This window comes from Babylonia areolata, chromosome 14 (assembly GCF_041734735.1).
Source record: "Babylonia areolata isolate BAREFJ2019XMU chromosome 14, ASM4173473v1, whole genome shotgun sequence".
NCBI classification, from domain to species: Eukaryota; Metazoa; Mollusca; class Gastropoda; order Neogastropoda; family Buccinidae; genus Babylonia; species Babylonia areolata.
In genome coordinates, this window is record NC_134889.1 from 5363025 (window position 1) to 5387967 (window position 24943).

Below are 24943 nucleotides of genomic sequence, written 5' to 3' on the forward strand. Positions count from 1 at the left end.
GGTCTAAATCTGAATAAACATTTCACATTCGCAGTAAGCATTCGCTCTCTGCATCTTTCTCCTGCGCTTACTCTCTTTATCCCCCTTCTCTTTTCTTTGCATCTATCTTTCTCTCTCCTTTCCTCTCTCTGTAGCTCCTATCTCTATGTATCTATATATCTCCCCCTCCCCCCCCCCTCTCTCTCTCTCTCTCTTTAGCAGAGGTGTCGGGGTTAAGTTAAGGAAGGGCAAGGAGGCAGTATGGAGGTGGTGGAAAGGGGAGGAGGGGGGGGCGGAGGGAGGGAGGGAGGCGGAGGGTGTGTGCCGGAGGGCTAAACGGAAGAGAGCGGAGAAAAACTATTAAACGGAACGGACCCATTATATCAGACCCAGAGATTCCCGGGCAATGCTGCTCGCGGCGGGCAGAGTTCTGTCCCTTTGTCCCCTCCTCCTCCTCCTCCTCCTCCTCCTCACCTTGACAGATGGCCAGAGGGAGGGTGGAGAAGGGGAGGGGGCGGGGAGGAGGTATGATTAATAACGGGGTTTGAGGTGTAGTAGTGATACTGATACTGGTAGCGTTTTTTTCTTCTTCTTTTTTTTCTTTTTTTTCTCTCCTTTTTGTGTGTGTAGAAAGCTGCTTCTGCTGCTGTGCAGTTTAGCGCGGCCTGGTGCGTCTCCGACGACAGTGTATCTATCACCAGCCTGATTTATCATGGTAGTGAACATATGATAGATATACGTTTCAGTGCCCGTTTGGCTTGTTTTCTGTCATGAGAACGGTTTTGGTTGTGAGTTGTTGTTTTTTTCTCTGTGTGTATGTGGTGTGTGTGTGTCTGTGTGTGTGTGTGTGTGTGTGTGTGTGTGTGTGTGTGTTACGAAATAGATATATTCCTAAAAAAATATTTGTCTCCAAAATCGGTTTTTAATTTTTGTAATATGCTCAAAGGAGGCAAAAAAGTCATTTTAGCTGTAAGTAAGATGATTAGATTTGCAAATGTTGCCAAGTTATACTTTTGGAGTTAAGAGACGTTTGTGTTTTCTGTCAACTTTTATGTGACATTGTTGTGTATTTGGAAATGTTTGTTCTGGGCACGAAAAGATTATTTTGCAGTAATCCTCCATACTCCCAACAGGAGTGAAAGGATAATTAAAACTTGAAACTTGTAGTGTGTGTGTGTTTTCGTTTCAGCTCACTGGGATTATTGTTTGCGTGTTTGTTCCCGTTTGTCTGTATGTCTGTATCTGCTTTGATTTGCTTTGTGTGTCTCAGTCTTTGTCAGTTTATCAGTGCTTGCAATCTGAGGCGCTGTTGTTTTTGTTTGTGTGACTGTATTTGGTGGGTTTTTGTTGTTGTTGTTGTCTTTATTGTTTGTTCCCTTTATTATTATTATTGTTGTTGTTGTTGTTGTCATTATTATCATCATTACCATGAGCTTAGCATTAGTATTATTACCATTTGCATGACTATTACTTGTGGGTTTTTTTTAATATCTGTAATTTACATAGATTTGGGAAACTCGCCATAGTCTGGCCTTTGTGATCGGCTGGTTTTAATTATAGATTATAGCTGCCTTCATAGTTGCCTCTCTCTCTCTCACTCTCTCTCTCCCCCTCTCTCTCTTCCTTTCTCGTGTGTGCATGTATGATTGTGTATGAATGCACACAAAGATACGCACGCATGTATAACCATACATACATATACAAAGAAACAGACAGACAGACAGAAAATTATAAAATCCTCAGTGTATCAACCAATGAGCCCTTCAAGCTTGTGGTGAGGTGTCCAGTTTTCAGTTATATTCATACATACATACATACATACACACCCAATAGTGAAGGAAATACAAACGCAGGTAAACAACACAGAGACAGAAAGAGAAGGATCTTCATGATACACCTGTCGTTCTGATATATATATATATATATATATATATATATATATATATATTTAATATATATATATATATACATACACACACACACTCACACAGACACACACACACACACACACACACACACACACACACATATATATATATCTATCTCTCTCTCTATATATATATATATTTAATATATATATATATATATATATATATATATATATACATACACACACACACTCACACAGACACACACACACACACACACACACACACACACACACACACACACATATATATATATATATATATATAATTTCTTCTTTTTTTCAGTCTCAAGTAATAGCTCGTTTCCCTTTCCCCCTACCACTCCACCTTTTTCCCTCCCCAATCTCTGAGAGAGAGAGAGACACAGAGAGAGAGACAGAGACAGAGAGAGAAGGTGAGATGGGGGTGGAGAGAGGGAGAGGGGGAGGGGGGTCGGTGGTAGACAAGCACCTGGATCAAACTAAACGGGAGCAAACCGTTGAAGGTGATTTAGAACCCTCCAAGAAACGAAACTGAGACCAGACGCCGGCCGACTCCGTCAAACGGAGACCGGTGTGTGTGTGTCTCACAGATGGACACATCTGCGACTCTCCGCAGCCCCTCAGGAGGTGTCGGGTGTCCGCCTTCATCATCTTCTCACTTCTCCTTCTTCATCTCTGCCTTCCTCCTTTTTTTAATTTTTAATTTTAGTTTATTTCTTCTTCTTCTTTTTTTTTTATCCCCCCTTCTTCTTCGTTCCTCCCACTCCTCACCTCCCCCCTGTTCCCTCCCTATCCGCCTTATCTCCCTTTACCCGGTTCTCGGCTGTAATGTCTTGTTGGCCTGATGGTTGGTTCTTGTTGTGTGTTTTTTTGTTTTGTTTTGTTTTTTGGGTTGTTTTGTTGTTGTTTTTTTTAATGTGCTGGGTACATTTCTTGGGTTGTTTTTTTGTTGTTGTTGCATTTATATTCCGTGTTTGTGTCCGTGTGTGTGTGTTGTGTGGTGTGGTGTGCTGTGGTGTGGTGTGGTGTGTGAGTGTGTGTGTGTTGTGTTGTGTTGTGTGTGTGAGTGTGTGTGTGTGTGTGTGTGTGCGTGCGCGCGTCTATGTGTGTGTGTGTGTGTTGTGTTATGTTGTGTTGTGTGTGCGTGTGTGTGTGTGTGTGTGCGCGCGCGCGCCGGTGTGTGTGTTGTGTTGTATTGACGGTGTTGTGTGTGTGTGAGTGTGTGTGTGTGTGTGTGTGTGTGTTGTTGTTGTTGTTGTTGTTTATGTATGTGTGCTGAATTTATTTTGGATATGTATCTATAATGTTTCATGTGTAGGTCATCGATCAAGAGTTGCGATTGAAGAATCAATCAGCTTTATAAAGCGTTTATTGAAGAAAAAAAAAACAGTACTAATGTCAGTTCATTGAAAAAGAACAATGGTAGATCGCAACCAGTTACTGCTGTATATAGACAGACAGCCTATGTCAGTGAGGACTCATGCGATAGAACGACACTTTCAGTGAACGTAGACCCCGAACTCTGAATAACTTGTTGAATCAAATGAACTACATTATCTCTCAGAAGAACCTGTCACGTGGATTAATAGCTCACAGCATAAGCGTAGGATACACACTGAATGAAGACATTGCGCTTGTTTGAACACTCAAAGATATCACATAAAATTACGTTGTCATGAATTATTCCAGTAGTAAGAATGCTGTACATACCAAAGAGCAAATATAGTTTAAACAATACATCAATACGTGATAAATAAAGGAATGAATAAATGGTTGAATAAACCGGCCAATTGCTAAACCAGTTAACCAACCGGTCAGTTAATCAACCAATTAACCAAACAACCAACCCGTCAATCGTAATTGTAACAGTAATAGTAATGATGATGAGGATGATTATAAAATAACAACAACAACAGTAATAATGAGAAGAAGAACAAGAACAAGAAGATTATACTACCACTACTACTACTACTAATGATAATAATAACAATAATAATGATGATGATAATAGTAATAATAATAATAGTAAGATTATAATGATAACAACAACAACAATAATAATAATAATAATAACAAGGGTCTTAAGGGCTTTTATGGATCTCCGTCCGTTTATCTCTTCGGCGGCGCGCGCGCGCAACACACACACACACACACACACACACCGTACACAAACACATACTTTCTCTCTCAGTCTCTCTCTGTCTCTCTCTCTGTTAGAAAAAAAAACCAACAACAACAACAACACACAACGCACGAGAAGAAGTACAAATAAAGTCAACAACTACAACTGTCACGAATAAAAACATCAACAATTAAACCCACTTTTCCAAATCGGCGTCGTGTCGCGCGGCGCGTCCCAAGGGAGGTCAGCCTGAAAGACAAAACCGAAAAAAAGCAGACGATCGAGACTACGAGACGTGCAGTGTTTGTCCCCAGTAATGGAGGCTGTCAGATGCATGCTTGTCGCCGTAATGACAGTTTTTCGTCCAAATTCACACACCCAGTAGTTTAGCACAGCGCTCTCAAAGCATCGGTGAGTACCTCAATACTTCAGTTGTTGTTTGTCGAACAATCTTGAACTGCCAGGATTGCACTGCGGCCCACGACTGAAAACAGCATCAATAATGCACGTTCGGTGTCGTTCCGGGGTGCTTTGGGAGTTCTTTTTGTTGACTGTTTTTTGTTGGTGGGCGGGAAGGGAGGGTGTGGGGGGGAGGAGGAGGTGAGTGTTTGTTGAATTGTTTGGGTTTGTGTGAGTTGTGTTCTGAGAGGCATACACACACACACACACACATACACACAAAGTGTGTCAGTGAGGAAGAGAGAGAGAGAGAGTGTGTGTTTGTGTTAGTGAGAGAGAGAGAGGACAGACGTGTATTTAATCAGTATGATCTAAATGTACATTTACTAGGGTTAATGCGCCCTCTCTCTTTCTCTCTCCCTCCCTCCACTCCATCCTTCCCCCCCCCCACTCCCCCCCCCCTCTCTCTCTCCACCCCTCTCTTCGTTGTAATTATTGTCTTTTTTTTTGTCAGTAAACCATTGTTATCGTCGTAGTTGATACTGATCAAGTGTAAACTTAAACGGGCGTGCTACAGATACAGATCTAGAGAGTATGTCGGCCCTGTCCGAAGAGTTAGAGACACGCGCACACACACACACACACACACACACACACACACACACACACACACACGTATTCACACATTGACGCACGCGCACAAACACACACACACACACACACACACACACACACACACACACCACATAACACAAACACACACACAAACACACACCACATAGCACACACACAGTGTCGGCAACAACAGCAGTGCGGAAACAGCTGGTGCATGATTACTGATGGCCGCGACTCACCGATTAGCAGCCCGCCAGTCCCCTGGGATCAGTAACGTGCGCAGTCGCCTGTTGGCTCCTCTCCACCCCCTACCCCCACACCCTCCACACACACACACACACACACACCACACACACACACACACTCAGTCTCCCCGTTGCGTTTCATTAAAATTTTTATTGGTATGAATTATTATTTGTCCCTCGTGTGTCTCACTCCTGTTGGTTTTCCTCTACACTCACACTCCCCCACTCCCACCCCCAACACCCCTCCGCTCCCCTCCCCATCTCCCCTATCGCCTCCACCCGTCTCCCCAGTCTGTTTTTAACTTTTGTTTTTATTTGTATGAATTGTTTTGTTTGTTTTTTTTTATTTGTCTCTCGTGGGTCTCACTCCTGATGGTTTTCCTCTAACCCTTTCCCCACTCACCTCATCCCCCCCCCTCCCCACATCCCTCCCCTCACCACCACCCCCCACCCACTCCGTCTTCCCGGTCTGTTTTATTCTCTCTTTTTTTTTTTTTTTTTTTTTTTTTTGAATGAATTTTATTTATCCCTGGTGGATTCCTCTCCTGTTGATTTTCCTTTACAGCTCCAGTCTGCCCAATCTGTTTGATTGCTTTTCTCTTCTTTTTTTTTGTATGAATTTTTATTTGCCCATCGTCATTTCCTGTTACTCCTCTCTGCAGTGTCTCATTGTCTCAGTTTCGACTCCCTCTCCGTCTGTCTCTGTCACTCTCTGTACCTCTGTCTGTTTGTTTCTATCTGTCTATCTATCTTCCACTCGCTCAGCCTAACACCTCTATACTTGTTGCACACCCAACCCTCCTCTCTCTCTCTCTCTCTCTCTCTCTCTCTGTGTCCTGTCTCTCTCTCTCTCTGACTCTCCGGCTCTGTCTCTGTCTCTCCCTCGCTCGCTCTCGCTCTCTATCCGTCTGTTTATCTATCTCTCTCTTCACTCCCCACAACCCTCCTTCCATCCTCTTTGTCTCTGTCTGTGTCCCTGTCTGTCTGTCTGTTTCTGTGTGTGTGTGTGTGTATGTGCGCGCGCGCGCTTGTGTGTGTGTGTGTGTGTATGTGTGTCTCTCTGTCTCTCTCTGTCTCTGTCTGTCTGTCTGTCTGTCTCTCTCTCTCTCTCTCTCTCTCTCTCTCTCTCTCTCTCTCTCTCTCTCTCTCTCTCAGTGCGGGGACTGGATGTAAAAAAAAAAAAAAAAAAAAAGCACACCAGTGCTTATCTGTTACCCTCGAAAATAAAGAATTCGGTCTTGTCTTGTCTTGTCTTGTCCTGTTCTCTCTCTCTCTCTCTCTCTCTCTCTCTCTCTCTCTCTCTCTCTCTCTCTCTCTCTCTCTCTCTCTCGTTAACTGGTATAACTTAGCCATGTATATACACGAAGCACTGAAGAGATTACGTACAGTTACCTCGTGAATGTTGTTGAATATTTGTGTTAACTATTTTTGGTTGCTTTGAATAGTCGATTTATTGTGTCATGTCATTTTCTCATAATCATTTATCAAAGAGCCTCCCCTTCAGTAAGGGGCCCTGGCCGTATCTGAATAAGACATTCGTTCGTTCGTTCGTTCGTTCGTTCGTTCGTTCTCTCGTTAGGTGCGACTGTTAATTAATGGTGTATGGGCCCGGTCTGCGTATCACGTTTGATCTCCGAAGGTGCTCTATGTCGGTGGGGGGTGGCTGAAAAGAGATACGAAGAGAGAGGGGGAGAAAATCAAAGAGGAGAGTGAGGGGGGTGGGGGGGTGCGGGGGATGAGGAGTAAGAAAAGGGAGGAGAGAGAGAGAGGAGAGAGAAAAGGGTAAGAGTAAGAAAAGGGAGGGGAGAGAGAGAGAGTGGGATGGAGAGAGAATGATAGAGAGAGACAGAGAGAGAGAAGGGAGAGGAGAAAGAGAGTGAGGAGGTGGGTGTTGATCAAAGAGGTGATTGCGTGCAGAGAGAATCAGAGGCCGGTTCTTCAAAGACCATGCATCCCGTAAGGCTTTCATTAGTAATATTATTATTATCATCATCATTGTTGTTGTTGTTATTGTTGTTGTTATCATTATCATTATGATGATTATTATTAACCCCTTCTGTCCCTCCCTGACAGCAGCCATCCCCCGGTGCTGTGAGTGCAGTGAAGCCATCAGTGACCGCTTCTTCTTCTTCCTCTTCTTTTTTTCTTCTTCCTCTTTTTCGTCGTCGTCGTATTCTTCTTCTTCTTCTATTTCCTCTTCCTTCTCTTCTCATTATTATAATATCATTATTATTATTATTATTAACATCATCATTAGATGATGATGATCATCATCATCATTAACCCCCTGTGTCCCTAACAGCGGCCATTCCCCGGTGCTGTGGGTGCAGTGAAGCCATTTATGACCGATTTTTCTTCTTCTTATCTTTCTTCTTCTCCTCCTCCTCCTTCTCCACCTCCTTCTTCTTCTCCTCCTCCTTCTTCTCCTCCTTCTCCTTCTTCTTCTTCTTCTTTTTCTTCCTCCTCTCATTATTATTATTATTAGTAATATAGTATTGTTGTTTTTGTTGTTATCATCATCATCATCATTAACCCATTCTGTTCCCTGTTACAGTGGCCATCCCTGGTACTGTCGGTGTAGTGAAGCCATCTATGGCCGCTTCTTTTTCTTCTTTTCTTCTTCTTCTTCTTCTTCTTCTTCTTCTTCTTCTATTTCCTCCTCCATCTCTTCTCATTATTATCATTATGATTTGTAGTCGTAGTAGTAGTGGTATCATTGTTATTATTATGATTATTATTATTATCGTTCTCGTCATCATTATCATTAACTCCGTGTGCCCTTCCCCTTTCAGTGACCAGTTCCCGGTGCCGTGGGTGCAGTGAAGCCATCTGTGACCGCTTCTTCCTCCTCCTCCTTCTGCACCTCCTTCTCCTCCTCCTTTTCCTTCTGATTATCATTATTGTTGTTGCTGTCATCATCATCATCATTATCATTATCATCATTAACCCCTTCTGTTCCCCCATCACAGCGGCCATGCACTGGTGCTGTGGGGGTAATGAAGCCATCTATGACCGATTCTGATTCTGATTCTTCTTCTCCTTCTCCTTCTCCTCCTCCTCCACCTCCTCCTCCTTCTTCTCCTCCTCTTCCTTCTTCCTCTTCTCTTTCTTCTTCGTCTCCGTCGTTATATTCTTCGTCTTCGTCTCCATTGTCTACATCTTCGTTTTTTTCTCCTCCTCCTCGTCCTCTTTCTTCTTCTTCTTCTTCTGCGTCTTCGTCTCCTTTGTCAACGTCTTCGTTTCTTCTTCTTCTTCCTCTCCTCCTTCTCCTCATCCTTCTTCTTCCTCTTCTTCCCTTTCTTCTTAGTCTTCGTTGTCGTATTCTTCGTCTTCGTCCTCGTGTTCTTCGTATTCTTCTCCGCATTCTTCTTCGTATTATTATCATTAACCCCTTCTGTCCCTCCCTGACAGCGGCCATCCCCCTGTGCTGTGGGTGCAGTGAAGCCATCTATGACCACTTCTTCTTCTTCTTCTTCTTCCTCTTCTCGTGGTTATTATTAGTATTTTTAGTATTACTATTGTTGTTGTTATTGTTATTATCATTATCATCATTTTCATTAACCCCTTCTGTCCCTCCCTGACAGCGGCCATCCCCCGGTGCTGTGGGTGCAGTGAAGCCATCTATGACCGCTTCATCCTCCGCGTGCTGGAGGGGTCTTGGCACTCGCGCTGTCTGAGGTGCTCGGATTGCCAGGCCCAGCTCACAGACAAGTGCTTCTCCAAGGGAGACAGCGTCTACTGCAAGGAGGACTTCTTCAAGTGAGTATGGGGTTGTTGGGTGTGTGTGTGTGTGTGTGTGTTTGGGGGTTGTGTTTTGTGTGTGTGTGTGTGTGTGTGTGTGTGCGTGTGTTTTCCACGCCCACATTCCACCTCGACCCCACCCTCCACTTCCCTTGTCTGACGGTTTTTAACAGTTTCAACACGCTTCTCTCTCTCTCTCTCTCTCTCTCTCTCTCTCTCTCTCTCTCTCTCTCTCTCTCTCTCTCCGTTCCTCCCTGTATGCCCATGATCTCTCACAATCCCACGATTTCTCTCACTTTGTGTGAGAAATCTTGGGAAATGCCCCCACATTTTAATCAAAAAGTTTTCCTTTGTCATCGGAGTTGGATTCTTGTCTTTCCCCAATTCAAATGCATGAGAAAAACGAGAGAGAGAAAAAGAAACGAGAAATAGGAGCGACGACATGGGCGGTGATGACACAGTACTGGTTTTAAAAATGTGTTTGTGTGCGAATGAGTGGGTAAATGAGTGGGTTAGTGAGTGAGTGAGTGTGTGTGTGTATGCGCGCGCGCGCATGTGTTTGTGTGTGTTTCCTTTTGTGTGTTTACTTGGCTGGTTGATTTGTTCTTTTCTTTGACTTTGTTTTTTTAGAATAATGTTTTAATGTTCTGAGTGTCCTTCATGAAACTGAGAATCTATTTTCAGTGCAATCTTACATGAGAAAACATACTGACGCAAACAGTGGCAGTGGAATAGCAGTTGTTGCGGCAGTGGGGTAGCGGTTCTAGTAGCAGTTCTAGTGGCAGTGGGGTAGCAGTGGCAGTGGGGTAGCAGTGGCAGTGGGGTAGCAGTTCTAGTGGCAGTGGGGTAGCAGTGGCAGTGGGGTAGCAGTTCTAGTGGCAGTGGGGTAGCAGTTCTAGTGGCAGTGGGGTAGCAGTGGCAGTGGGGTAGCAGTGGCAGTGGGGTAGCAGTTCTAGTGGCAGTGGGGTAGCAGTTCTAGTGGCAGTGGGGTAGCAGTGGCAGTGGGGTAGCAGTGGCAGTGGGGTAGCAGTTCTAGTGGCAGTGGGGTAGCAGTGGCAGTGGGGTAGCAGTTCTAGTGGCAGTGGGGTAGCAGTGGCAGTGGGGTAGTAGCAGTGGCAGTGGGGTAGCAGTGGCAGTGGGGTAGCAGTTCTAGTGGCAGTGGGGTAGCAGTTCTAGTGGCAGTGGGGTAGCAGTGGCAGTGGGGTAGCAGTTCTAGTGGCAGTGGGGTAGCAGTGGCAGTGGGGTAGTAGCAGTGGCAGTGGGGTAGCAGTGGCAGTGGGGTAGCAGTTCTAGTGGCAGTTGGGTAGCAGTTCTAGTGGCAGTGGGGTAGCAGTAGCAGTGGGGTAGCAGTTCTAGTGGCAGTGGGGTAGCAGTGGCAGTGGGGTAGCAGTAGCAGTGGGGTAGCAGTGGCAGTGGGGTAGCAGTGGTAGTGGGGTAGCAGTTTTCACTGGTCCAGCTTTATTCGGTCCAGTTTTCACGTTCCCTACGTGAGGATAAAGCATTGTGACAATACAATACATTACATTATATTACACTACATTAGATCATACCATATTATAGTATGTTATATTATATCTATCATATTTCCGTTTGAATTATGTACATTGCCTTAATTTCGTTGTTTGCTATTGATTGCGATATTGAATTTGAGGTCAGTTTATTGCAGTGATCCATCACGTGTGAAATACAATAAACAGATGTGTTTCAGTGTCATTTCTGTTGATGTCTTCAAGAACGCCACTGTCATTATCATTATCGTCATTGTCGTTACTCCCCTCTTTCTCTTTTCTTTTCTTCTCTTTGATTTTTCTCCTAGATTTGCATTGGGAAAAGACAAGAACCCATCTCCGATGACAAAGGATTTTTTTTTAAATAAAATAAGGGGGACTTCCCACGATTTATCATACATTGTGAGAAATCGTGCGGGCGCCCCCCACGATTCTGTATGGAGAGAAAACGTGGGAGGGGAACAACCGCGACTTCTCGCAATCCCACGATTTCTCTCAAAGTGAGAGAAATACTGGGCTTCCCCCCCCCCCCCTCCCAACCCCCCTCTTTCTCTTTTCTTTTCATCTCTCTGATTTTTCTCTTAGATTTGCATTGGGGAAAGACAAGAACCCAACTCCGATGACAAAATAAATCCTTTTTTTTTCTTCATCTTTTTTTTATACTAAAATAAGGGGGACTTCCCACGATTTCTCACAATTTTGAGAGAAAACGTGGGAGGGGAACGACCACAATTTCTCGCAGTCCCATGATTTCTCAGAAACTGAGAGAAATCGTGGGATTGTGAGAAATCGTGGGCTTACACTCCCTCTTTATATATATATATATATATATATATATATATATATATATATATATATATCCGTCCCTCTCTCCCTCTCTCTTTCCGTCCTCCCTCTCTCTGTCCCCTCTCTCCCTAACTCACCTCCATCCTCTCCCTCTTTCCCTCGTGAGCGCGTGCAGTGTCAGTCTCAAGTGTCCAGTGCATAGACACTTGAGTTCTGAGATACTGGTGTCCATGTCCAGTGTCACTGTGGCAGCTCACTGTCCTTGGGGAGAGCAGCCCGAATTTCACACAGAGTTATCTGTTGTGACACTACACTACTCTACACTACACTACACTACACTACACTACACTACACTACACTACACTACACTACACTACACTACACTACACTACACTACACTACACTACAATACAATACAATACACTATACTACTCTACACTACACTACACTACACTACTCTACACTACACTACACTACACCGCACTACACTACACTACACTACACTACACTACAATACAATACAATACACTACAATACAATACAATACAATACACTGCACCACACTACACTACACTACACTGCACTACACTACAATACAATACACTACACTGCACCACACTACACTACACTACACTGCACTACACTACAATACAATACACTACACTGCACCACACTACTCTACACTACACTACACTACACTACACTACAATACAATACACTACACTACAATACACTACACTACACTACACTACACTACAATACACAACACTACACTACAATACCCTACACTACACTACACTACAATACACAACACTACACTACACTACAATACACTACACTACACTACACTACAATACACTACACTACACTACACTGCGCCACACTACACTACACTACACTACACTACACTACACTACACTACACTACACTACACTACACTACACCACACTACACTACACTACACTACAATACAATACAATACGATACGATACAATACAATAGTAGTTGTCTAACTGCTGTCTCCAGTTCCTCGTTCAGGTTCAGTTTTTAGTTGCTCTATCCATGACGGTGTCACTGTTTCTGCTCTCATGTTGCCGCCATGTTTTTTTGGTTTTTTTTTTTTTTTTATAATTTTTTGTTTTGTTTTGTGTTTTTAGACTGTTCTGTGCCCTCTCCGCTTTCTTTGCCCTTTTTTTTCTTTAATCTTTTTTTTTTTTTTTTATCATCTTTCTTTCTGATTGTTGCTTGTTTTTTGGGTGTTTTTTTTCTTCTTCTTCTTCTTTCTGTATTTTTTATCATCATCTTCTTTTTCATGTCTTCGTTTTTTTCTTCTTCTTGTTTTTGTTGCTGTTATTGTTGTTGTCAGTTGTTGTTCTACTATTACTGCTACTACATCTTCGTCTTCGTCTTCGTCATTTTCTTCTTGTTGGAGTGATGGCCTAGAGGTAACGCGTCCGCCTAGGAAGCTAGAGAATCTGAGCGCGCTGGTTCGAATCATGGCTCAGCCGCCGATATTTTCTCCCCCTCCAATAGACCTTGAGTGGTGGTCTGGACGCTTAGTCATTCGATGAGACGATAAACCGAGGTCCCGTGTGCAGCAAGCACTTAGCGCACGTAAAAGAACCCACGGCAACAAAAGGGTTGTTCCTGGCAAAATTTTGTAGAAAAATCCACTTCAATAGGAAAAACAAATAAAACTGCACGCTGGAAAAAATACCAAAACAAAAAAATTGATGTAGTGTAGTGCAGCGACGCGCACTCCGTAGGGAGAGCAGCCCGAATTTCACACAGAGAAATCTGTTGTGATAAAAAGAAATACAAATACAAATAGTATTATTATTGTTATCATCATTATCTCCACCCCACCCCCCACCCCTGCTGTGTCTTTCATCAGTGTATCGTCATCTTTTTCTCCTCCTCTACTCCTTCACCCTTCTTTCTTTCTTTCTTTAGTTTCCTCCTCCTCCTCCTCCTCCCCTCCTCCACCTCCACCCCTCCTCCACCTCCTCCTCCTCCTCCTACTCGTCCTCCTCCTCCTCCCCTCCTCCACCTCCTGGTGCTGCTGCTGCTCCTCCTCCTCCCCCTCCCCTCCTCCACCTCCTCCTACTCCTCCTCCTCCTCCTCTTCCTCCTCCCCTCCTCCACCTCCTGGTGCTGCTGCTGCTCCTGCTCCTCCCCCTCCCCTCCTCCACCTCCTCCTGCTCCTCCTCCTCCTTCTACTCCTCCTCCTCCTCCTCCTCTGTTGACGGTGTCGGTAACAACAGTGTATTGTCTGTCAGCAGTCCAGAGTGTAGTGTAGGGTACACCCGTGTCACTTTGGCTCGCGGGGTGGGGGGAAAAAAAGATGAAAGAGATCCGAGCTGTATCAGTTTCTTGTCCAGGATCGCATTTCTTCTTCTTCTTCTTCTTCGTCTTGGGGCGAGAGAGAGTGGGGGAGGGGGGGGAGAGAGAGAGAAAGGGAGGGGTGAAATGCCTTTAGCGAACGTAACCAAAAGACCAAAAAGTCTCGAATATCTGTGTGAACAAAAAAGTTAAACGACTATGCTCCTTTTTCTTTTCTTCTTTTCTTTCTTTCTTTTTTTCTTTTTTGTCCCCGTGAAAAAACATAAAGAAAAGTATTAAAAAGGAGGGGGGGGGAGTTGTCTTTCAGAACTAAGAAAAAGAAATGCATTCGCACAACATTTATCAGCAAAAAAAACGGAGGGAAGGAGGGCACACACACACACACACACACACACACACACACACACACACAGAGAGAGAGAGAGAGAGAGAGAGAGAGCATATATCCAAAGAAAAGAAGAAACAAAGAAACAACGAAACGAAACGAAAAGGAAACTTGAAAAACAGTCCGTTGAAAACGAAATCAGTGTATTTTACACGTGCTATTCTAAGCCAAACAATTAGACGTTTCTTTGTCGTAAGTACATATGTACGCACGTATGCCTAACTTTCAGTGAAATTGATGTGAATTACCTATTCGGTGACAATAGTTGGGTTTTTTTTTATGTATATTCAGTTTCTTTTTGAGAAGTTCAAACCGGAAATATATCACGGCCCCGGTCATGTTGAGAGACAAAGATTCGGGGTGTTTTTTTTCGGTGTGGTTTTTTTTTGTTTGTTTTGTTTTTGTTTTTTTGTGGTTGTTTTTTTGTTTTTTTTAATGTATCGTTCTTATTTTTCCTTTGATAATGAATCGTGCTATTGTGTGTTAGTTTCTGCTTGCAGAGACATCCGTCCCATATTGTATGTCTGTGTGCGCACGCGGGGGGCGGGGGGGAACATGTGAATATGTGTGTCAATGGTGTGCGTGTGTGTGTGTGCGCGCGCGCATATGTATAAGTGTGTATACATGTCTGCCGGGGGCAGTAGCGGGGACAAGCTCCCACCACCTATAAAGTGCTCCCATACGGCGTGCGTCACAAAATAGCCTCTGACAACCAAGCCCAACTCCTGGCCTGCTCGTGTGGCTTAGCCTCCAAGCCCGGCAGAACTGCTTTTACTGACAGGAGAAGGGGCGAAAGGCGGGTCTCTGGCGCCTCAAAACCAGATGCTTCGGGCAGATGGAGCTCGTCAGCCTGGGAAGGCAGTCCATCTAGGGGAAGGAAAACCCTGACTCCAAACCTCCGCTGCCTTGCGGCATACCTGAATCCGGAGTTGCAGCCCCTAAGGCGGTTGGACGTCGCACTGACTTTCTTCCGGCAGCTCCTGCAGCCAAGCTGGTGCCGAATGTATCGCTCTGCGTTCCTTCGGACTACGTCGGTGAGGCCGAGAGGGGGATTCTGACGACTGGTAGAGTTGAGTTTAACGACATATCGGCGTGACGCTCTTAAGGTCAAGTTGTTCGTGGCTGTGGTCTTATACGACGACTGGGCAACCCAGGATCTCCATGAACTTCGTCCAGGCTCGCGCCCTGGAGAACTTGACCGAACTTGGCGCAAGAGTTTCATTGTCTCCCGAGACAGACGGACGCCAACAACAACACTAACAACATGTCTGTATGTTTGTGAGTGTGCCTGAGTATGTGTGTGAGTCTCCGGTGCATGTTTGTGTGTGTGTGCGCGCGCGCGTGTGTGTGTGTGTGTCTGTGCTGTGTGTGTGCGAGAGAGAGAGAGAGAGAAAGAGAGACAGACAGACAGAAAGCACCCAACAACAGTCAAAGCGTGGTATGCTGACAGAATACATCCGCTAATCAATAAATCATTACTGATGGTGTTTGCTGAGCTTCTGGCTACACGGGCCAGTGTGTGTGTGTGTTTGTGTGTTGGTCTGTACATCTGTTGACACACATGTTCCCCACTGTGTGTGTGTGTGTGTGTGTGTTACTCGTTTCGTTTTCGTAAAGATATGAGCGATGTTGTGTCTCTCAGTTTGACGCTGCGCTATCCTAAAACTCATTGCACATGCATTGAGAATAACAACATTTATGTGTGTATTCGTTTGTGTGTCTCTTAGAACAACGGCAGGTATGTAAATCGGCCAACGTGCCCGCCGTTGGAAAATAAAGAATAATTCATTCTCTCTCTCTCTCTCTCTCTCTCTCTCTCTCTCTCTCTCTCTCTCTCTCTCTCTCTCTCTCCTTGGAAAATAAAGATTAATTCTCTCTCTCTCTGTCTCTCTCTCCTTTGGAAAATAAAGATTAATTCTCTCTCTCTCTCTCTCCCTCTCTCTCTTTCTCTCCATTGGGAAATAAAGAATAATTCTCTCTCTCTCTCTCTCTCTCTCTCTCTCTCTCTCCCTCTCACACACACACGCACGCACACACACACACGCATACAAGTGTGTGTGCGCGCGCGCACACACACACACACACACACACACACACACACACACACACACACACACACACACACACACACACACACTGTAAGAGAGTTGATAGAAAGCATGCTGTAAAAAATTCATGGTTCCGTAAAGGGTGGGATATGACAGAGGAACAGACAGCATCTTTTCATTGTCTTTTTTTTTTCTTGTGCAAAGACAAATCAAAGCGCTTTCAAACCAGTCATTGACATGTGTGCATGAATCAGAACTGTGTGTGCAAGCGCGTGTGAGTCTGTATATTAAAAAAAACATCCAGAAAGCTCTTTTTTTTTCACTGCTGGCCCGGTCTCTTATGTTGACAGCATGGTCTCTAAATCGGTAATTTTGAAACAGCAAAATGTGTCAGTCTCTCTTGCTTCAGACACTGACAAAACCTTGATCCTAAACTGAAGTGTATCATATCGTCGTTAAAGCAGTCAAACTATTTCGCCCTGTCTCAACACCCGTCACAGAATCTCAAGTGTTCTGAGAAGCTGGTAGTGGTATCTGGGCATAAACATTACCGTGTGTGTATTTGTATGTTTGAGAGAGAGACAGACAGGCAGACAGAAACAAGCAGACAGACAGACTGGATGGCGCATGGCAGAGAGAGAGAGAGGGAGACAGACAGACAGACAGACTGGACGGCGCATGGCAGAGAGAGAGAGGGAGACAGACAGACAGACAGACTGGACGGCGCATGGCAGAGAGAAGAGAGACAGACAGACATAGAGACAGACATACAGTAACAGACAGACAGACAGGACGGCGCGTGGCAGAGACAGACAGACGGACATAGAGACAAACAGACAGGACGGCGCGTGGCTGAGAGAGAGAGAGAGAGACGGACATAGAAACAGACAGACAGACAAACAGACAGACAGGACAGCGCGTGGCAGAGAGGGAGACAGACGGACATAGAGACAGACAGACAGACAGGACAGCGCGTGGCAGAGAGGGAGACAGACAGACAGACGGACATAGAGGGAGACAGACAGACAGACGGACATAGAGACAGACAGACAGGACAGCGCGTGGCAGAGAGGGAGACAGAGAGACAGACGGACATAGAGACAGACAGACAGGACTGCGCGTGGCAGAGAGGGAGACAGAGAGACAGACGGACATAGAGGGAGACAGACAGACAGACGGACATAGAGACAGACAGACAGACAGGACAGCGCGTGGCAGAGAGGGAGACAGAGAGACAGACGGACATAGAGGGAGACAGACAGACAGACGGACATAGAGACAGACAGGACAGCGCGTGGCAGAGAGGGAGACAGAGAGACAGACGGACATAGAGACAGACAGACAGGACTGCGCGTGGCAGAGAGGGAGACAGACAGACAGACAGGACTGCGCGTGGCAGAGAGGGAGACAGACAGACAGACGGACATAGAGACAGACAGACAGGACGGCGCGTGGCAGAGAGACAGACAGACGGACATAGAGACAGACAGACATACAGAAACAGACAGACAGACAGGACAGCGCGTGGCAGAGAGGGAGACAGACAGACGGACATAGAGACAGACAGACATACAGAAACAGACAGACAGACAGACAGACAGGACAGCTCGTGGCACAGACAGACAGACAGACAGGACAGCGCGTGGCTGAGAGTGAGACAGACTGACGGACATAGAGACAGACAGACAGAAACAGACAGACAGACAGGACAGCTCGTGGCACAGACAGACAGACAGTCAGGACTGCGCGTGGCACCAGCACACCATGACCATGACAGATTGCAGAGGCCTGACGGCACAGGGACACTGCACGCGACGCGCCCCACGGCCCCGCTGCCATACCTGCGGCGGCGCCCTTTGATGTGCACCTGTCACCGCTCCGCCCCGCTGAGTCCTGTCCTTTGAACGACAGTGAGAGGGTGGAGGGGGATGGGGGGGAAGATGGAGGGTTCCGTTGGTGGGTGGGAGCGGAAGGATGGAGGTGTGTGCTTGTGTGGGGGGGGGGGGGAGTGGGGGACGGTGGGTAGGTGTGTGTGTGTGTGGTGATGGAGGGTTTCGTTTTATTGTGGGTGGGAGCGGAAGGATAGAGGTTTGTGTATGTTTGTGGTGTGGGGGTGGGGTGGGGGGGATGTGTGTGTGTGCATGGGGGGTGGGGGGATTTGCGCGTGTGTGTGTGTGTGTGTGTGGAGAGAGGGGCGGGATGTGGGAGGAGAGGAAGGGAAAAGGAGGAAGAGGGGAAGAGAGTTGGGGGGGGGGGGGGGCGTTTGAAGAGTTAGTTTTCTTGTTTGGTGATTTTTGACAATGATCCTCCCCTGTGGGTCAGTGTGTGTGTGTGTGTGTGTACGTGAGCGTGTGTGTTTATGTATATATATATGTGTGTGTGTACGTGCGTGTGTGTGTACGTGCGTATGTGTGTCTTTGTGTGTGTGTGTATGTGTGTGTGTGTGTGAGCGTATGTGTGTGTGTGTGTGTGTGCGTGCGTGTGTGTGTGTGTGCGTGCGTATGTGTGTGTGCGTATGTGTATGTACGTGCGTGTGTGTGTGTGTGTACGTGCGTGTGTGTGTGTGTGTGTGTGTGCTTGAATGTGCGTGTGTGTGTGTGTGTGTGCACGCACACGTACATATATGTGTTTTAGCGTGCGCGCGTGTATGTGTATGCGTGAGAGAGAGACACAGAGAGAGAGAGAGGCATTTCTAGGGAAGCAATTGCTCTCGAGAAATCTCATCCATCGGTATACCAGTCGTGAGGTTTTTCTTTCTTACATGGCAAGAAGTTTGGACACTTTGACGTTTGTCTTGATTACGAGGAATGGATGGGAAGAGAACGGGAAGGGATAGAGAAGAACGAAACAAAACAAAACAAAAAAAAAGGAAGAAGAAGAAGAAAGGAAAAGACAAAGTGATTGTACGTTCGGTTAACCCTTTCTCTTTCGTCGTCTTCTTTTGTCTTGTTTTACTTCTTCTTCTCTCTTTGTCTTTGTTTCATTGTTTTCTTCCTTCCTTCTCTATTCTTGTGAACCTCTCCTTGGTCTGTTCGCGTGTCTGTGTCGGTTTCATGAATTGTCTTTTTCTCTCTCCTAACTTCACCACCACCACACCACCACCACCACCACCACCACAACTACCAAAACCCGCCTCCATCTGTCTCTGTCTCTCTCTCTCTGTCTCTCTCTCTCTCTCTCTCTCTCTCTCTCTCCCTCTCTCTCTATGTGTCTGTACTTCGTTTTCTGTGTACTGTCCGAACCTTGGAGACGAACGACTGAAAAAAAAAAGAAGGCAAATTACCCCCCTGGCACATGTACTTTTAAGCTAATGACAAAGTGCCAGAGTGTCGCTAATCTCTTATTAGTTTACGTTGTTTCAATTCGGGAGGGGGGAGGGGTGGGGGGGTTGTGTTTTTTTTGTTTTTTGGTTTTTTTTATCCTTTCTGTTCCATTTCATCTATTTTGCACCATTTTGTTCTGATTAATACCTACTACGTCACCAGAGCTTTTCAGCTAATGACACTAAACATTTCAGTGTGTTCTATCTATGTGTGTATCTGACAAAATATTTCAGCGTCCGTGACGGAAAACTTGTTTCTTTCTTTCTGATTTTGTTGATTTAGTTATTCCTTTGATTATTTCTTTATCTATTATTTGATTGAATCATTTATAATTTTATGTGTCTGTTTATTTATTCATTTAAAATAACGAAAAAAAAAGAAGACGCACAGAGGTTTACTGAACGTATAAAGGAAGGAAATTTCTTGCATAAAAAACACACACATAAAAATATAATCCCGTGTATCTACCGGTAATAACACTAATATGCTCCCCCCCCCCCCCACCCTCACCCCTTTCACTGTAAACACACTAACATGTACTTTTTGATTTTGTTTATTTCTCTATTTGTTTGATTATTTCCTTATCTTATATATTGATTAACTTTTTTTTATGATTTCTACATCTGTTTACTTTATCAGTTCATTTATAATAACAAAAAAAAGAAGATACACACTTTTTTTTTTTTTTTTTACTGAACGTATAAAGGAAGAAGACTGCTTGCATTAAAAAAGATATAAAAAAAATTAGATAAATAAAAAAAAAACAAAAAAAAAAAACACGTATTGCCGGTATTAACACTTATACTCTCATATCACCCCTACCCCCGCCCACCTTCCGCCCGCCCGGCCCCTGTCACGTCACTGAACACATGCTAACAGGTTTGTTGTTGCTCAAGTTTTCAAAACTGAACGGTGTATTTCACCTTGTTTCTTGATATTAAAAAAAAAATGTTTAAACCAAAACATGCTAACGTGTACTTTTAGTTTGATTCTGTTTTGGGTTGGGTTTGTTGGGTTTTTTTCCTCCCACCGTCAATTGAACAACCCCCCCCCCCCCCCCCCCCTCAAGTCCCCACTATTCCCCTTCTGTCACGTGGTCCCCCCCATAATCCCCCACCCCTACCCTTCCCTCACATCCGCCCACACACGTCCCTCCCGCCCCACCCCCATCCCTCTACTCCACCCACCCCGGGATGAGGTCTGAGGGATGACAGAGCACGTCACGTCCCAATGGCAGTGACAGACAAGGTAAAGGAGGGCCGGGGGGTGTGTGTGAGGGGGGGGGGAGATAAAGAAAGGAGAGAGCGCGCTGCACGTGCTGCCCCCAGGCCCGGAGGGGACGACGGTACGTGCGGTCTTTGTGCGCGCGTCCCTACTACGCCACCGACACCCCTACTCCTATCCTGTTCTGTTCCTCTTGTTTTTCTCCTCTCCTGCTCTCCTCTCCTCTCCTCTCTTCCCCTCTCCTCCTCGTGTGAAAGTTTCGCCTTGCTGTTATCACTGTCAACCCTCGCCAGAAGTCCACCCTCCAGAGGGGTTGGGGGACGGGGGAGAGGTTAAGGGGGAGGGGTGGGGGGTTGTGGATGTTGCGGTGTAGGTTGTTGTTGTTATTATTATTATTGTTGTTTTTGTTCTTGTTGTTATCATCATCATCATCATCACATCATCATCACCATGATTATTATCATTGATATTTGCTCCGCTGACGGTGAGAGGGATGGTGTTCCTGTCTACTGTAATGTTTCGTGTCTTTGTGGATCAGTTCTATTGAATAGCGATTTTTCACACACACACACACACACACACACACACACACAGAGATCTGTCTCTTCTTCTTTCTTCTTTGTCTTTTCTTCTTCTTCTTCTGCTCCTCCTCCTCCGCCTCTTTTTTCTTCTTGTCTTGTCATCATTGGAGAGGTTTTTTTAGGTTTTTTTTTTTTGTTTTGGTCTTATCATTGTTATCATCATCATCATTATTATCATCATCACCATCATCATCAATTTTGCTACCCTTTCGGTGAGAGGGAGAGAATTCCTTTGTCCTGTAATGTTAGCTGCCTTTCTGGATCAGTTCTGTCGCGCGCGCGCGCGCACACACACACACACACACACACACACACACACACACACACACACACACACACACACACCGGAGAGAGAGAGAGAGCACCATCCATTTCGTTGTCTCCATCTCTATTCCTCCTTCTTCTTCTTCTTTCCTAACTGAACCTGTCTGTCCCCACCAACGCCAGACGGTACGGGACCAAGTGCGCGGGGTGCGAGAAGGGAATCCCGCCCACAGAGATCGTGCGGCGCGCCCAGGACCAGGTGTACCATCTGGACTGCTTCTGCTGCCTCATGTGCAGCCGCCAGCTCAACACTGGAGACGAGTTCTACCTCATGGACGACAACAAGCTGGTCTGCAAGGCCGACTTTGAGGCTGCCAAGGCTAGAGGTGAGTAAGGAGAGGCTGAGTGAGTGATTGACGGAATGAATAACTGACTGACGGACGGACTGAATGACGGTTTGACTGACTGGCTGAGTGCAGAAGGGGCCGTTTTGTGCACAGACCAGAAATCAATGAGCGTGTTTTACCGAAAACACCGTCACTTGTCAAACGAAACGACCGTCTCAGGCAGGCGGGACTGGATAACTGTCTTATTTATGCATTAATTCACACACACACACACACACACACACACACACACACACACACACACACTAGCATGCACTGACAGACAAGCACGTATGCACAAATATGCACACATGCTCTCTCTCTCTCTCTCTCTCTCTCTCTCTCTCTCTCGCTAGTCGCATCTTTTAACCACAATCATGATTTTCATGACTTTTTAAAAATCTCTCTTGTGCGTGAGAATGATGTGGACAGATAAGTCAATTCCTCAAAACCATGGACAAAATAAAATTTCGTTGTTCGGTTCGTTCGTTAGACACCCCCTCTCGCCCCCCCCCCCCCCCCCCACCACACACACACAATACCCCCGTGTAGAGCACGAGATGGACAGCTTCGTGCTTACCCCAGCACCCCGTAAAAAAAAAAAAAAATTATTTGATTCGTTCGTTATCCGTTCTCCCAAACCTGTGCTGTACAGAGAACGAGATACACAACTCATTGCTTATCTCAGTGCCATGAAAAAAAAAAGAATTTATTTCGTTCGTTCGTTCGTTCGTTAATCGTTCCCGCCCACACCCCTGTGGTGTCAGTGCAGAGTAACGAGATAGACAGATCCATCTCAGTACCCTTGAAAAAAATAAATAAATAAAATAAAAAAAGAATTTCGTTCTTACGTTCGTTATCCCTTCTCCCATACTTGTGGAACGAGATGAACAGGTCTGTGCGTATCTCAATGCAGTACTCCGGAGAACAAAAAAAAAAAAAAAATTTTTTTTCGTTCTTTTGTTTGTTGATTCATACGTTCATCACCCCCTCCCCCCTTCCCCCAATTCCCCCCTACCCTCCCCCTCACCCCCGCCCGCCCACACACCAGTCCCCACGGTGCCCGTGCAGAGTATGAGGTGGACATATCAGCGTTTATCTCGGTACCCTTAAAAAAAAAAAAAAAATCATTCGTTCGTTTTTCGTCCACCCACCCCCACCCCCCCCCCCCACCTGTGCTCTGCAGAGAACAATTATGGACAGTCCCGCGCGTGCTCTTTATTTCGTTCGTTAGTTCATCCGTTAAGTCGTTCTTTCCCCCCCACCTGTGCCCGAGCAGAGTACGAGATGGACAGCTCCAACAAGCGGCCCCGCACCACGATCACGGCCAAGCAGCTGGAGGCCCTGAAGAGAGCCTACAACGAGAGCAGCAAGCCCGCGCGCCACGTCAGGGAGCAGCTCAGCGTGGAGACTGGACTGGACATGAGGGTCGTGCAGGTGGGTGTGTGTGGAGGGGTGGGGGGGGGAAGGGAGGAGGGTGATGGATGTGGTGGGGGGGTTTGAGGGGGGCTGGGGAGGGGTGTGGGGGGAGGGGAGGTGTGTGTGGTGGGAAGGGGTGGGAGGGGGCGTGGAGGTGGGGTGGGGTTGGGACGGGGATATGTGAGTTGAGTGAATGGATGTGTGGGTGGGTGGGCGTTTTTCTCTCTCTCTCTCTTTTACTCTCTTTCAGTCGTTCTCTGTCAGTTTCACTGTTTCTGTCTCTCTCCCCCCCCCCTCCTCTCTCTCTCTCTCTCTGTCATGGTGTCTCTGTCAGTTTCTCTATCTCTTTGTATGTCTGTCTCTCTCTCTCTCTCTCTCTCTCTCTTTTTTTTTTTTTTCTTTTTTCTTTTTTTTTGTCACTGTCTCACTGCCCTGTTTTCGTATGTGCGTGTTATATATTCGTTGGTTTATTTATTTATTTATTTATTCATTCATTCATTCATTCATTCATTTATTGGTATATTTCTTTATTTAATACACTATCTATCTATCTATCTATCTCTCAATCGATCTATCTTTTTATCTACCTAACTATAATATATATATATATATGTCTATGTATCTGTCAATGTATCTATCTGTCTGTCCGTCTGTCTCTCAGTCTGTCATGTATCCATTCATTTTGTTTAGTCATACCAGTTCATCCACATTCCATCCTTTCTGCCGGTGCCCCAGGTGTGGTTCCAGAACCGGAGGGCCAAGGAGAAACGCCTGAAGAAGGACGCGGGCCGACAGCGGTGGACGCCCTACTTTCGCCACATGAAGCGAGAGGGGGACCCCGATAGCTCACAGAGCGCTGACGACCGTTCCGATGACGGCATGACGGACGGCTCTTTTCAAGGTCAGGGTCAAGGTCAGGGTCAGGGGCGGTGATGAGGGTGGGGAGGGACGTGTGTGAGAGAGGAGGGGGAGGATGTGGAAAGAGTGTGTGTATGGGAGTGGGTTTGTGTGTGTGTGTGTGTGTGTGTGTGTTCGTTCGTTCTTTTCCTTAACGTCCACCCGCATTTGTGATTTTAGACGAAAATCCGTCATCTCCCCCACCCAACCCAAGACTTATATCATCACTACTTCCGCTGTTTCTGTCTCTCCTCAATTAGCATTAAAAAAAATATGAACAAAATAAAACAAACTAACTAGTCAACCAGTGGTATTACAACAAAGAGCCAGTGGGGCTCCAAATTAAATTGAATTAAACTGAACTATTTGTTGATGTTGGCTATCGTATGAAACATCTCTAATGGTAGCAGATGGAACTGCAGATTTTGTAAATGGTATATGTAAGTGTGTGTGCGTGTGTGTGTGTGTGTGTGTGTGTGTGTGTTGCCCTCAGAAATTGTGTTGCAGTGCTCTTATATTATCGAACATTCAGAAGCAGAGAAATTGTCAGCTCTCAGCTAACGATATTGTTTTACTGTCATACATCAAATCGTGTGGCGATGCAAATAATCGATAGCTTGTATATATTTTACCCAGTTTGACATGTATGATTTAATGTTTATGTGCAAGTTTACTTACTTATTTACTTATTTCCCACTATAAAAAAAAACCCAAAAAAACGACAGTAGATGGTCTTCTTTCGTTCAAACCCCTTCGCCTCTCTGTCTTTT

The 24943-nt window shown here is 45.6% G+C and overlaps 1 protein-coding gene across 2 annotated transcripts in view; it reads left to right on the forward strand.

The window, feature by feature from the left end:
• Window positions 1-24943, forward strand: part of LOC143289757 (uncharacterized) — a 76563-nt gene that overhangs the window by 45719 nt on the left and 5901 nt on the right. Inside the window, exons 1-5 of one of the 2 annotated variants that reach the window (XM_076598855.1) lie at window positions 4320-4421; window positions 8854-9028; window positions 21655-21857; window positions 23137-23294; window positions 24012-24177. In XM_076598855.1, the coding sequence (XP_076454970.1) occupies window positions 21761-21857; window positions 23137-23294; window positions 24012-24177 (421 nt within the window). In that variant the 5' untranslated portion in view covers window positions 4320-4421; window positions 8854-9028; window positions 21655-21760. Of the gene's footprint in view, window positions 1-4319; window positions 4422-8853; window positions 9029-21654; window positions 21858-23136; window positions 23295-24011; window positions 24178-24943 lie in introns of those variants that run through there. The other variant, XM_076598856.1, reaches the window with a different exon arrangement.